At 38.0% G+C, this 16,225-nt stretch overlaps 1 protein-coding gene across 1 annotated transcript in view; it reads right to left on the bottom strand.

Annotated features, from left to right (window-relative positions):
• ABCC4 (ATP binding cassette subfamily C member 4 (PEL blood group)) overlaps nucleotides 1–16,225 on the bottom strand; it is a 256,979-nt gene that overhangs the window by 61,113 nt on the left and 179,641 nt on the right. Inside the window, exons 24-26 of the mRNA XM_083168791.1 lie at nucleotides 13,950–14,050; nucleotides 11,363–11,554; nucleotides 9,546–9,701 (exon numbers count right to left, since the gene is read on the bottom strand). Coding sequence (XP_083024917.1) covers nucleotides 9,546–9,701; nucleotides 11,363–11,554; nucleotides 13,950–14,050 — 449 coding nt within the window. The remainder of the gene's footprint in view (nucleotides 1–9,545; nucleotides 9,702–11,362; nucleotides 11,555–13,949; nucleotides 14,051–16,225) is intronic.

The following is a 16,225-nucleotide window of genomic DNA, read 5'->3' as shown; positions in this document are numbered from 1 at the left end:
GTAGATGACATATTTATGATCCACTCTTATCAGTCCATTAATATCTGCAACATACTGTAGGTGTCATATTTCTAGCTATTACTTATTTATTTATTAACAGTTTCTTATAAAGAACACACATATTCCACAGTGCTTTACAGAAAATATGTCAACACTCACATCAGTCCCTGCCCCAGTGAAGCTTTCAAACTATATTCCCTATAACAAGTCAGCCTACCAGTATATTTTTGGATTGTGGGAGGAAACTTTGCACAGTTAGGGCCCATGGTGGGAATTGAACCCATGACCAGGTCCACCAGAAGCCTAAAAAGTTTCTTCCCTCAAGCGGTTCACCTGTTGACACGTGAACTCATGAACACCTCACTGTCTAGTCGCGCCAGAACCCTTTGCACATAATCTAACACGGTGTCCCCTCAGAATAACTTTCTGTATGACTGTACATGTTCCCCCACCTGTTTATATTGTTTATACTGTATACTGTTTACTTGTTACCCACCTGGCTGCTGCACAGCAAACCAAAAACAAATTCCTAGTATACGCAAGTATACCTGGCCAATAAAGCTGATTTGGATTCTGACCTCAGCGCTGCGAGGCAGTAATGCTAACCATTACACCATCCGTACTGCCCATATTACACCACAGGCTCTGTAAAGGGCTGAAATTAACTTTAATTTGCAATATATAGAGGTATTTTAAAATTTGCTCCAAAATTGGTATTTGTATGCCGATAACTGGCCTAGATAGATTATGCTTTTAGCACCCTTTGTACAAATGTATAGTTACAGTGCATCGTTCAATGCCAGAAAGTACAACCGGAGAAGGGCAAGTACAGTGATGGCATGGAAAAACACACTGCAGTGAACAAGTGTGGAGAAGTAGTATTGCAAGATGCTTGAGCTTCAAATACAAGAGATTTAACAATATAGCAATTATAAATTCCTCGGATGTGAGTACCAAGCAGCAGGACTTTTTTTTTTTAGATGCCTTAATGTTATTAACTTTTCTACATATACTACCCATTAAAAACAAAAACTTCAATCCTAGCCCACTGTGTTATGCAGGACTTTTAACCCTTTGATGCAAACATCTCTGTGAGAGATGTGCAAATAATCCACTAAAAATGCCAGCGTCGTTCACATTTTGTTATATAAATTCAAATAAATAATGTTGTGTTATTATATTTCCTATATAAGGAAAACATCACCGGTCATTATGATGAATAAATATGTTTACTTGGCAATTTTCCCACTTTTTTGGGGGACAAATTAACTTTTTTGCCAAATTCACTCAAAGGGTTAAAGTTATTGTAGGGACACTAAAGCTCTTGCAAGGACCTTATTCTCATATATTTACTCTGTTGCATTATGGGTCAAATTAGTCTGGCTACATTACAGAATGTGCAATCAAAACAGAGGACTCCTCAGTATATCACTCCATAATTTAAAACTGTAATAATATTAAATGCAATACCAGGCTTATTATGCATTAAATTCACCACTTAATATAGCCTCAAGTCCGGTTAAAAAAAATGAAGCGATCATGCCTGCCTGGCTTATAAGTTTTTCCTTACTAAAAAAAAAAAGCCAGAAGATTTTCCTATAACTAAAGACAGCGATATAGAAAATCGCTACCTTCTGAGGAGCTGGTTCTAATAATTTAGATAAAAAAAATGAATGTCAAATGAACTGAAATTAAAATCAATGTGAACAATGGGCAAATGCATTCTGCTGGTGGTCTGTAATTAAAAACTATAACAGTTACAGCTGTGCTGAAATCATAACAATGGAGCCAGTGGATGATTAGGTTTTTCCATTTGTTGCTTTTATATGCGTGTATGCAGTACGAGCAGTGGCAATGGTTTACAAAATAATCAGTTCTGTAATTGAGTCATATTAACACAATGCATTTATAGCACAAGCCTCTCCCATCACTTTTTTTCAATTTACTTGATTTATTACCCTCTAAGTGTAAGAAACAACATCCTATACAGCATCCCGAAATGCAAATATTTGCTTGGTATAGAAGCTTGGAACCCATAAGGAACAGGCTGAAGAGAACAGGTCTGTACAGTATTATCGGTGTCCGACTACACATATTTCTATCAGGTGCCAAACATATAAATAACAAAAAAACACAGAATCACTGGGGCATCTTTACAACTGTCCGTGTCGCTGTGACTAGACAACATCATGAACATACAGTAGCACAATGACTGTGCTGCCTATACTGTACACCGTTTAAAATCACTTTGCACATACATTTATAACAATTACAAATTGATTTCAAATACACACACAGATACTATAGACTAAGTTGGTAAATACTGTATATACTGTGGACATGACTCAAGGGGCCAAAGATAAAACGATTCACATTCTAAAGTATAATTTGTGGTGTTGAAAATATAAATGTCAACATGGTTACTACTGATCTAAACAGGGAATCTATCCACCTTAAGTAGAAAAGGTCATCATGTCCATCTTTTTTAATTTTCAACTCCCCAATGATGAATAAAGCCTCCAACTTGGAAACTGGGTATCCAAAAAGGATCCAACTTAACGCCACTGATTTTTTTTGTGGGGAGTTTGAATAGAGAGTGGTGCTCCTGTGATTCTGCTGCCTTTATTTCAATACCCTCGGATCAATCAATCCCTATTGATCCTATACGTTTTTAAATCAAAGCTGGATCAAAGATCAAAGAAATGAAACTAATCTTTGATTTAAAAACCTTGAAACCATTGGGTCTCAACAATGACTTTGAATTTAAATGGTTTTTGTAATTAATTAATTTTCTTTCAAATAAATTCCTTTCATTTATTTATCTTTATTCATTGGTATAAAAGTGTTCCAAATCTAATTTTTATATATTTATATTTATTTCAGATCTATTATCAATTAAACAAACAAAAAAATTTAGATAATTCCAGCCTACAATTAACCAACTTCCAGTCACCACAGGGACATTAAAACCCTATCCCTTCATTATAGAATAAAGGAAAATACCTAAGTCCGGAGAAGCAAAGGGATGCATAAGGAACTACATCTCCCTGGGGAGATTGAAGGGGACAGTCGCGCCAAGTGTTAATTGGCAGGCTGTCTCTAATGCACGTTAGGTTCAGTTAAAAAAAAGTTATCCTGCCAGTTAATCAGCATTAAGTGCAGCATAGAAGCTATAGCAGGAATTGTAAGGATCGTGGAAAAAAAATGATTGAACATGCATCCGTTTTTAGATCCCTTAAGCTCCAATTGCATTGCTATCAGAAACCACTTTGTCTGGACCAGTGCCTGATTACCAAATAGGCAGTGTAGGCACCAACCTATGGGCCCCACACCTTCTAGGGACCCTGCCAAAATGAAAAAAAATTATTTGGAGATAATTTGCCAGGGGGACCCGGCCTTCATCGGGTTTAATCCGGAGGGGGGAAAATAAAAAGTTTTCATTAACACTTCCAGTGACAACACTTTCCTTTTACACTTTCTAAACAGTGTAGTCTAAATAGGCAAGCTTAAATAGGACCTTAACAGCATTTAGAGCAGGAAAATAATACTGTTCACTTACAAAGAAGAAGAATTGAAGTCCATGTAGGGTCTTCTTTGAAAATGAAAAGGGCACTAGTCTTGGTGATCAGCTGCAGTGTGCATAATTGAGGCCTTCAGTATACAGATCCAAAACACTGCATTAGGATGCAATTCATAGATTCCTCTATACAACAACATAACTACCAACCTCTACTCACTGACCTTAGCCACTACAATGTAAATGGAGATGGTGATTATCAATTTAGAACACCATAGTTTGTAATATTTTCCACCTTTCATTGTAATATATATATATATCTTATAGAAAAAAGAACAACCAAACATCTGCTTTACAGACGCTGCATAAACTCAGTCGACCACAAATGTCTAAAGCCCCATACACACTAGGCAATATTGTTCACAATATCGCTCAGAAAGGGCTTTCTGAGCGATATTGTGAACAATATCGCCTAGTGTGTGCACTCCATGTCATTAATGATGCACACATTAAAGACCCACTGCCTCATAATGTCCTCAGCAGCAGCATGACAGTCGCTCCATGACATCCTTGGCATGTGTGTATGCACCACCGCCGCCAATATCGGTGTGGAACTCGTTAAGTGTGTATAGGGCAATGCAACCAGAGCCTTTCCAAGATTTCAGGAACTGCCTAAACATTCACAGCATCAGCGTAAACCCAAGGCTCCATCCCATATCAGTTCGGTGTATTAAGGTGCAGCATGTATGCCTGAAAATACAGCGAGTGTAATACAACTTTTTGTCCATCAGATGTCACTTTTCTTAAACGGAACTGACCATGCGCCAAATAGCCAATGCAGTTTATGTGGCTACCATAAGTGTCAGTAACTTCTTTCATTTAATGCTGACAGTGCGTCTTTAACCTGGGGCAATTGCCGAAATGCACTTTGCCTTGTATGGCGCGCTTGTGGCTTTTGCTGTATGTTTGAGTGTAAATGTATGTGCATATGCAGAAGGGAGGCTAAGGCAGATCTAGTATTAGTATTAAAAAACAATAAACACTTGGGAGTATCCTGCAACAAACTGGCTACTACTCCCTCTCCTTATACAGCCACAAATCCCACTGTTATTTTTTCTCACTGTTCTACACCAGTAATTGTGTTGTTGCTGTTTGGCCTCACATGCGTGCTACAATCCATACGCATGTGGAGTCGTTCGATCTTCAATCATTTTGAGAATTCACACAACAGCGATCAGCTCAGAATAACCCCTACATCAATCGCTGGATCCAGTACCTCAAATGAAAAAATATACGCTGACTGCATACTATGGATGGCAATTCGATGCATGCCACATCATCTTGTAGCTGGCATACCAGCTAACATTCATGTATTTATCAATCTATATCTACACCAGTTTGCACTTGTATTCTTCTCCAGGCATGTGGTATTCTATTTACCAAATTAAGTGGTTAATACAAAATAACATTGCACATCTAAATAGAGAAGTGAGCAAACCCACCAACCGGAATATTGAAATACAGTAGGACATCTGTTCATTAACTGAACAGTTGTCTACAGCTGCTGAGTTTTGAAAAAGGCCATACGTTGCTGAAACGTCAACCTATAAAATACCTACCTGCGTGCAAGTAGACGAACCTGTGAAATGGTGATGTAATAAAAAACTTTTTTTTTCATTCTTTTTGAAAAATTGGTGAGTGCCCTTATTCGGACCTAAACGGCCCTATGTGGAATAGATATCTGTTATCTTAGAGGAAGCACCCCAGTGCTGAATAAACAAAAAGGAAAAGAAAGATTGCAAATTCAATCAAATATAAAGGAAGAATGCAAGGTAGAGTTTGTGGAACTAAAAGTCCCAAATACCAATTGGCTGTTTCTCACAGACTGTGTTGATTGCACTCAGGTGTAATTCACAACCAGGCAGCTCCGTGCTTAGCCCAAAACACCTGAATCCAGCAGGAAAATCTCTATACAAACAAAGAGAACGGGCTCTTTATAGTGCAGATTAAACTTACAAAAAAAAAATTAAAATAGTAATTTATTCACAAGTATTCCAAACACAGGTATTAAAATGACGTTACCAAGATTGGCGGCTTAGATCGCCGCAGATGAACAGCATATAAACTTGCTGCACACAGGTTGGAAGGTGGAGCGGTTACACTCTACAGAGACTCCGGCTTGTCTGACCGACGCTGAGCCACTCCCCTACGTATTTCGTCGTAATGACTTCGTCAGAGGGCTGGGCCAGCGCCGGTCAGCTTCCTCTATATACTCCGGGACCCGGCCTCTTCTGGCCACACCTCTAGACACATGATATCACATATTAGGTCATCTTAACCTCTCTCAATCTCTCTATATATATACACAAACAAATCCTAAAATAATGCGCAGCATTTCTTTCATATATATGTTAGACAATTCATATAGATAATGACTGTTTTTATATCATCTTAAAAGTGTTAAAAATTATACACGTATAAATACATGCACAATCATAAATGCTTAAAAACTTTTGTTTAAAAAAACAACAACACAGTATTTGATATACATATACAGGTTGAGTATCCCTTATCCAAAATGCTCGGGACCAGGAGAATTTTGGATAACGGATTATTCCGTATTTCGGAATATTTTAATATTTCAATGATGTATTTTGAAGTATCTTGTATTTATGCTGTATAAACACATAATATACACACAAATATATTTTATTATCACATAAAATACACACAAATATATTTCATTTGTTCAAAAAACAAGGTTTCAAAACGTGAAACAAAATGTGTGTACTATCTCAGCACTGAATTTGAATGCCAAGCAATCATTGTCTTGCACATATATAGTGCCAGTTACATATCATGTCCCCAGTGATGCTGTTACAAATGTCCCCAGTGGGTTTTTAGCAAAAAAAAAAATTTTTTTTCACTTTCTGGAATGTCTGGTTTTCGGAATAATTCGGCTAACGGATATTCGGATACGGGATACTCGACCTGTATTACCTTTATCAACCCGATTTTTAGCCCGTAATTTAACAATTTCCTCCTCTTATAGCTAAGTTTACTTGTTCAATGCCCATAAACCGCATACCGCTGGGATCACTATTTTGACCATTCAAAAAATGTCGTGGAACACTGTGATTACTTATTATATTCTTGATATTCCTGTAGTGTTCTAATATGCAAATTTTCAGCATTCTTTTAGTTTGCCCTATATATCTTTTTCCGCAAGGACAAATGAGCATATAAACTACGTAACTCGTAGTACAATTTATTAACCCTTTTATTTCTACTTCTGTCCCATTTTTATTTTTCACAGGGTTTTTTACCTCTTAGTGGTGGCATATTTGGAAACAGACTAAGTTTTATTTTCTGATGACTGAATTTGTAATAAACTGGGAGCAAGTTTGTTCTTTAATGTACTAGCCCTCTTAAACAGCACCTCCGGACGCATTCCTACAGATCCTTGTAAAATGGGATCCATTTTTACAATAGGCCAGTGTTTAAGCAAGATCCTTTTAATTTCAGTACTACCTACCTTAAATTGAGTCACACATGGACAAAATAATGTATTCTTCCCTTTATCTACATCTTGTTTATATTGCAACAGAATTTTTCGATCTAGCTGTTCACACTTCTCTTTTGCTGACAGTATCGGGTGTAACAGGTATCCTTTCTCTAAGAATCTAGCAATATATTTTTCTGCTTTCTCCTCAAACATCTCCGGGGAGCTGCAGTTACGTTTTAGCCTCAACAGCTCTGAATAGGGCAAATTCACTTTCCAGTTTTTTTAAATGGCAGCTATTAAAATCTAGATCGTTATTGCTATCTACTTCTTTAAAGAACGTGCAAGTTTCTACCAGTCCCTGATGTTCTTTTGCTGTCAGCGTTAAATCTTGAAAGTCTATGCTGGTAGTATTAAATTTATAAGTGAAACTTAGATTATATTCATTCATACTGTATGTATATAATTTACAAATTCCAAAAACTGAACTTCAGAACCTGACCAGATGATTATTACGTCATCTATATAACGTTTAAACAATGTCAGATATACTGAAAAAGGGTTATTTGCATAAATATGTTCTTGTTCCCACTCTCCAAGGTACAAGTTGGCGAACCCTGGAACACAAATCGTGCCCATCGCCGTCCTGTACGCTTGAATGTAGAACTGTCCAAGAAACATAAAGTAATTATGTTGTAGTACAAATCTTAGACATTCTACAATAAAATCAGCTGTCTCTTTTGAAAGGGAATCATCTCAATACAGTACAGAGGAAATACATTCCAACCCCTTCCTATGGGGGATTGACGTGTACAAAGAATTAATATCAACTGTAGCCCAATTGAAACCTAACATCCATTGTAATTCCTCTGTCATTTGTAACACAGACATTGAGTTTTTTACATAAGATTTCAATTTGGGTACATACTTATTCAAATGTAAATCAACAAATTCGGACACTTTGACGTAAGAAAATCTATAACCGATACTATCGGGCAGCCTGGGGGAGCAGTCTGGTACTTATGAATCTTTGGGAGATGATATATAGTGGCCATTTTCGGTTGATCATTGCTGCCAGTCTTGGTAACATCGTTTTAATACCCGTGTTTGGGATACTTGCGAATAAATTACTATTTTAAAAAGTTTAATCTGCATTTTGAAGCACCCGTTCTCTTTGTGTATGTGTGTATATATATATATGTATATATAAAAGGTTTGTGTAGGCGGCACTCGGACAAAATAATTTCTCAGTGAAGCAGAGTGCCGCCTACACAAACATTTGTATCGGGGCTCCATGCGAGAAATCGATAAAGATAAAGGAAAGCTCAGAGTGCTCTATAGAAGAATACACAATTAAAAAAAAAAGCAAAATGTAATAAAATATTGCCTCTGGAGGCTATATGACATATGATAGAACAATCACAATAAAAAATGACTGATTTAACGGGAATTTTTTTGATCTTTCCAATGAAGATGCAGGCCCAACGCGTTTCTTCAACGAAGTGACTTCATCAGGGGCATTGGAAAGATTGAGTATGGCAAGATAAAATTTGCACTTCTTGATTGGTACAATTTGAAAATAGTGGAAACTGAATTCCCAAATAGTAGGCTGTACAAAAGATAGATATGTCGCTGATCAACAAAATAATTGATTTAAATAAAACCAGAAACTGCCTGAAGAGATTCTCTACTTTTGAAGTTAAGATAAGGGTACTTTCAACTCAGAAATCCGTGTACCATCGAAAATCAAATGGGAGAACCGGATGTGTAATCATGAAGATCCAAACACCTGGATCTTCATGATTACACATTCGGTTCTCCCAAACTACAGCTTTGCACTGAATAATAGACTATATAACAATAATAAAAAAATATGAAAAACCTACACCACCATAGATTTTGTAAACCATGGATTGAACCAATGTCTTCTTCTTTGTACTGTCAATTGTATTTGTTTAAAATAAACATCATTCAGGAGAGCACAATCAGAGCTAGATTGCTATTAACTGGATGGACATAGACATAGGCAAAGACCCTAAAGCAGGCATGTCCAAACTATGGCCCTCCAGCTGTTGTGGAACTACACATCCCAGCATGCCTTGCCACAGTTTTGCTATTAGGGAATGTTAAAACTATGGCAAGGCATGCTGGGATGTGTAGTTTCACAACAGCTGGTGGGCCATAGTTTGGACATGCCTGCCCTAAGGCAAAAACAGCCATTTTTGTCAATGGAAATAGGTTGGCAGGACCTCATAAATAGATCCTTTATAGTTACAATTTTCTCAACTAATTTTGTAAATGTGTTGCTAAAACATAATGGAGATAACCATTTAATGGCCAGAATCAGTATTCATGACAATGCATCATGAAGGATCTCCATGGCTATATACCTCAACCACTGATACGTATTAAATTGATAATTTGAATTCCTATAAATATTGTTTATAACTTACAAAATGTCTGCCTTCAGACAAAGGTGTCTGCAATACTGGATAACCACTTTGTTTTCACAGAGATAAAATTTACCTGGGGAATAATGGACATTTTCTTCCGTAAATCATGAAGACCAAGTTCAGAAGTCAAAAGCCTATCAATCCAAATTTTTCCTTCAGGTTCAGCAAGACGAAATAGAGCGGCAATAAGGGAACTCTTTCCTGCTCCAGTTCTTCCAACTATCCCAACCTATAATACAGTCAGGGACATTAATCAGGGCTAAAAGTCAGACTCTGACTAAAGGTCAGATTCAGCTTCTGTGGACTGAGTCACGTGGTCTATTCCCCTGGGTAAAGCGCAGCTAATTGAATCTGCCCCAAAGAGCTTCAGAATACAAACAAATGTTCTCAATAGCTTGACAAATGCAAACAAATCTCCAATTAAGTACATTTCTCCTATGACACTGGTTGCGTCTGAAAGTGTTTTTTAGATATACTGCAGAAGTTACAGCTATTATACCCCATTTATTTACCTTAACAAGATACAATATAGAGATAACCATTCATAATGAGCTGGTAGACCCTTTAACTGGAACTACGGACCTCAGACCTTGCAGTATGCAGAGCCTTGCGATCAGATAGTCACCACCCATAAAAAGTGAAAAACCTCTCTGATCTAGGCCGGAGCAGATATTACACCCTCCCTGAAAATGGTTGGGCATGCCTGCGTTTTTCCAGACACTCCAGAAAATGCCAGTTACCACCAACAAGTGGTGGCTTCCTGTTAGTCTAAGTGGGAGGAAATTGCGAAAAAATGAATTGCTAACTTTTGTCGCTGTTTGGCCTCACATGCGTGCTATAATCCATATGCATGTGCAGTCGTTCGATAATCAATCATTTTGTGAATTCACACAACAGCGATCAGCTCAGAATAACCCCATATAGCTGGATCCAGTTCCTCAAATGAAATAATATACACTGACTGCATACTATAGAGGGCAATTTGATGCATGTTACATCTTCTTGTAGCTGGCATACCAGCTAACATTCATGTATTACAATCTATATCTATAGTTTACCAGTTTTGGACTTGTCATTCTCAGAGTTGAGAGTATAAACAATGTACAGATGGAGCAGGTCTCATCCTGCCGGGGGCTGGCAAAACTATTGCCAGCTCCCGCCAGGTGGGGGCGTGCATGAGACGCTTGCGCGCCCCGTGGCAACGGAGCTCCCCCCGGCTTCTCCACCATTGCCGACGGTCCCCCACACCTCCCCGACACTCCCCCCCAACCTGTCTCCCCGAAGCGGAGACAAGCAGGGCCCCACTGCGCCATCATCGATAGACTGGGACGCGCATGCGCATGAGACGCACGCACTGAATGAGAGGGGCTACATCTGTATAAAAAATGGGGTGTGTATGAAGATCTCTTAGCCTATCTCTCTTTTCACCTTCAAACTTTCCACTCTTCTTTAAATCGTCTCTTTCTCGCCCCATTCCTCTTCCCACCACATTCCTCCTTGCTGTAATGCCGGAGTGATCAACAGTACATATCTTACAGATACAGTATAAAAAGACTTTATACTGCAAAGTATGAAATAAGCATTTAACAGTATCAATAAAGTAATGAACACTGAAATGATTGGTTGCAATTAATCATTGGTCATTTCTGGCTATGTTTTATACTGTAACTAGATAAACGCTATGGGCCATTTATACAAGTCCAAGTCACACACAAAACAGTGTAGATGGGTGAAAGTTGGGCAACTTATATTAGAGTTATCACCATACATTGTAATCAAGGACAAAAAGAAAAGGTGATCAGACATTCAAGTGCTACCGTAGCTGCTTTTTTTGAAAGTCAGTCTTATAACATTAGTAATATTTTCACTGTTAATTATTAACAAACATACCTTTTCCTTAGGTCGGATTAAAGCAGTTAAATGCCGTAATACCAGCGGCCCATCCAAGCTGTAAGCAAAGTTGACATTTTCAAATGCAATCATGCCTTTACTAGGCCAGTCAGGGGGTGGGCGCTTTTTAGACTCCCACTCTGCCTCTTTTTCAAGTTGGGTGTATTCCATAACTCTTTCTACAGAGATCATCTACAAAAACATGACGTATATTGAGGCATTTATTAGAATTAGGATAGAGTTGGACTGAACATGAATATACCGTCAGTTAGAAAAATGAAGATATTGTATATTCCATTGCACCATACAATTGGGTACAAAACAATAGAGTCAGACTGCAAAGGTAAAAGGTTGTGATCAAGTCAAACATAAATTTTTAGCAAGGGTAAGCAGTGTGTGAGTGCAGAGAAACATAGGAGGTAAGAGGGTAGTGTATTCTATGGAGGTTATGTGGTTGGGTCTAGAATTTGATAAGCTTGCCTTAAGAGGCCAGATTTTAGGGAAAACTTCAAAGTTTGTAAGCTTGATTAAAGTCTTGTGTGTGGGAGGGCATTTCACAGTGTATACCGCTCAATAAAGTCCTGTAACCATTAATTAGTGAGGGTAATTAGTGTGGATGAGAACTTGTGCAATGCGCATATTTTTAGTTAAGTGAAGAGATACTGTATATGTTTCTTTTGCTTTTTTGGTAACCTTATAAGCAAGCAGACTGGTTTTGCCTATACATATATGTTTTGTTAATATCCATCTGAAAATCTGCCACGTTTGCTAAACCTACTGTACCCCCCTCCCCCCCCAAAGAGTTCCTTAAAGAAAGAGGTGTTGTCTGTCTTCCCCTTCATCCTTCTTACCCACTATTTCATTGTGCAATATGACATAAACCCCATTAAATTCATCCATACCAATTTCCAATAATAATTATCTGCAAGTGGTTTCATAACAGCATCATTTTTCTATAGTGGCTGCTCCCTTTCAGTACATTCAAAGCATAACATGAGACTTAAAAAAGTCTATTCATCTTTACAGAAGCATATTGTGTAAATACCAATTAGTGGCATATATACAGACTAGCAGTTAACAAAGGCATTTACACAAGCCATTAGGCTACTTTTAGTTATTTTAATAGTCCATTCATTCCATGAGATTTCCACTGTTTCCTAAAACACCATGTTTTTTTTAAGAACACATTAATAGAGATTCAATTCTTCTCTACTGATGTGGAACAGGGAATCCACACTATTCCCCTTCAGCCAGGCAATCACAAGCGGCCAGAGTGGAACACTGCTTCTACTGAGCAGACATGATCCGCCTGGACATGGGTGACCAGGAGGATCATGTTTCCTTGACTTCTGCTCATTCACCAAAGGATTACTGCAGATCCAGAAGGAATACAAAATTTTATTAGCGTGTCAAGAACAAAGAAAGGAATCTGTTTAAAAGTTGATCCACGCAGATAAAGAAAGAATAAAAATGTATTTTCCTTTATATTTAATAGGCTGGTTAATGGGGGTTTCGGGACTTTTAACCTTATTTTAATATTGTTCTATAACTATTTTTTATATTTTTAAATAGTGGTCAAAAGGTCTTAAGGTGCCTATACATGCTACGATTATCACATGCGGTTTGTGCTATATCGCATCGCATGCAATTTGCGTGCGATGCGATTTGGACCGATGGGATTCCCGCTGGATCGTACATTGCACAGTAAAAACGCACCGTGTATGGGCACCTTTAGGTATCCCTCACCACTATAATGGGACAATTGAAATGACAAAGTTGTCATACCATGACTTTCAGTCATTACACTGGAGCTCGCAGCACAAGTGCTTTTATGTAATAGTCTCTGGAAAGGGACTATTGTCTTGTCTTGCCCAAATCTTCCCACAGAAGCACCAGTGCTACACACCCTGGCTCTGATTTTCTCAGTTTTCCAGGAAGTGTGGAACACATTCAGACATAGACATTACAGTGTTACAATGCAAAGAAGTATTCAACTGTACAGCATTTGGTGATCTGTAACAAATGTTTAAATTGGCATAGCTATACATCTTATACATTTCTGTGTGAAAACTACAAAACCACTTCACTTATTGCATTGCGGTTTTCCCCATTGTGAAGGTAATTTTCTGAGGCAATGTTTTATTTTGTCAAGAGCTGTGGGCAAGGCTCCGTGGCGAAGGGGTCCCCTGCACTGCTTACTTATCCGAGTTTGTAGAGATTTCATGATGTCTAGAAGACCATCTTCACTTGGTTGTGACAATGAGGAGGGTAGAAAGGCTCCCAAGCAGTTTTACAGATGCTAGTGTCAAATATCATAAACCATAACTGCCATCAAGTGTGAGGATCAGGACAAGGAGCATTGTCCACTTTGGAGGGGGTCCAGCCCTTCCCTCTCACATGTCTAACACTGAATAGTGCAACCATTCCCCTTGGGTAACCCTACACCCTTGTACCACCATATGTTATCCATTCACTGCCACATAGCTTTCAAATACAAGGAAGGTGGATGCAGTCCTGATTTAGACTATACCCCTAAAATCATGATGGGGGACTTGATAAAACTAAGATTGTAGAATTCTTTACTTACCAAATTTTCAACTTCGGCACTTTGTCTCACACCCCATTGGAACGATCCCATGATTGTAATGGCATAAGACAATGCTAAACCAACCTGCCCTGCATCAAGGCCTATAGAAACAAAATAGTATACATTTATGAGCTACATATCTCCAGTTAATCCTTATATCATTATGGACAACTATTCTCCTGCTCCGTCTCCATCCTTCCTTAGACCCATGGATTGATGTATACGTGCCTATAAACTATTATGAATTCAGAATTGACTTGTATTTTGTAAATAGAAATACATTTAAAACAGATGAAACTTAATAGTTAAAATTGTATTTCTTTTAATCTTTGCAGCAGAAAGACTGAATGAATGAATGAATGAATGCATAAAGTGGGCATAGGTATTCTTTAACATAAATGCTAATTTTACATATATTAATGAACAATGACTACACTGATAGTAGCTATATTGTATATTGTACTTTTTAACTGTAAATAAAGAAAGGCATTTAATTCCTCTCCACCAAGGAGCCATCTTTCTTTTTACAATAACCAAATGCATAATAAGGAAATGTCAGTGCTCTAATAAGGGGGAGTCACAGCTGCTAATGTGGAACATTTTACACCCCCAAAAAATAGCTTAAGCAGCCCATACACGCTGCTCTGTGTGCATCCGTTGTGCATGCAATGCGATGCAATGTGATGAAACCTAAGTACAAAAAGTATGTGCTTGCACATACTTTTTGTACTTAGGTTTCATCACATTGCATGCACAACGGATGCACAAGCAATGCAATGCGATCCGTGCTAGTACAGCACGGAAAGCACGTCCACAAAGCAGCGTGTATGGGCAGCTTTAAGCCTAATCTACAATACCAAAATGAATCATTAAAATTCAAAATAGAATAGTATTAATAGCAAAAGATTATTCTGCAAAGGTGTAAAAATTGTAATAGAGATCAGATAAATACTGTAGGTCATTGTGGAGAACAGCCTTGTTGACCCTTCTCCCCTCATTTTCTTGGGGATCTTAACCGTACACTGGAAACATTGATTTTGAGTGAAATTGACATAATATATATTTAAAACATAATTGAAAACAGAGAACATATATTGGCTGTCACCTACTCCAATAAAAACGAATAAGGGGTAGGCTCAAAAATATGCAAAAATGGCTAGTGATCTGGTCACTGAACGGCCTGTATATGGAAAACCGGCTAATGATGTTGCCACTGAACAGCATGGATATGAAAAAGTGGCTTGAGAAGCAGGGGAGGTTTAAGAAAGGAGGAGGATAGAGTGCAGCCTCCACTGTACTGGGCACCACCTGTCTGCCGGAAGTAGTGGTGCTCAGTTCTATGTGAATGTGCAGATCTCTGGAAAAATGGTGCAGCAGTCATCTTTGAGGTGATTTCCACAGCACTGCTGCTGCCGTCACTGGACTCTGGAGGGTATTAAAAAAAATGGGTGCAGCGTGTGCTGAGTGGTTCCCCTGGCACTTAGGGGCCCATGTGCACCATGCATATTGCATCCGTTATAAATACGCCATCTAGTAAAGGACCTGGTGGTTCAGGATGAGCCCATGTTAGGAATAATTACTACAGATTAAGGTATCATAAATGTTAACATAATAAATATCAATTTCAATAAAAAGTTGGACGCTGAAGTTATTAACTCGATATGGAAATTGTTATGTGACCTCAGTTGCCAGCACATAAATCAGTCGTTGTGGTTTCCTTGCTCCAACAGATGTATCATAGCCAATTAACTCAGATAAATATCCACAGTGATCGCATATGACAGTACTCACTTTGGCATGTATTCAATGCTACTGTGTCGCCGTAAATAACGGTGGGTGTGCATGTTTTTTGGAGAGTAGTGAACTTTTCTCTCCTATTTTGTGCTTCCCTGTATTCAGCTCTGTTGCTTCTCCAAAAATATTTTGCGAAGCTAACTCAGTTCACCCTGCACTTCTCCCCGGTGTTCGCAATGTCTGTTCAATGGGGATTTTAGAGTCTCTCTCAAAAAGTGTATTCAATGCACAAATTGCGAGTCCTGCTGGTTTCTTTTTTTAGAGAGATGTTCTCCATTTTTCCCTCGGCATCTTTTTTAGGTGAACTGTAAGGTTATCTTTGTTAAAGTTGTTATTTTTTTGTTTTTTTATGGCTTATAAATTAAAAAAAAATGTACTCTAATGTATGTATTGCAAATGCCATAATGCTGTACTTCTATATTAATTTATTTGGAATTTAATAAGTTATTTTAATGGTAACCAATAAGAAATCATTTTGGAAT

Source organism: Crinia signifera, chromosome 2 (assembly GCF_055691185.1).
Source record: "Crinia signifera chromosome 2, ASM5569118v1, whole genome shotgun sequence".
Taxonomy (NCBI): domain Eukaryota; kingdom Metazoa; phylum Chordata; class Amphibia; order Anura; family Myobatrachidae; genus Crinia; species Crinia signifera.
This window is presented reverse-complemented; position numbering and strand designations above follow the sequence as displayed.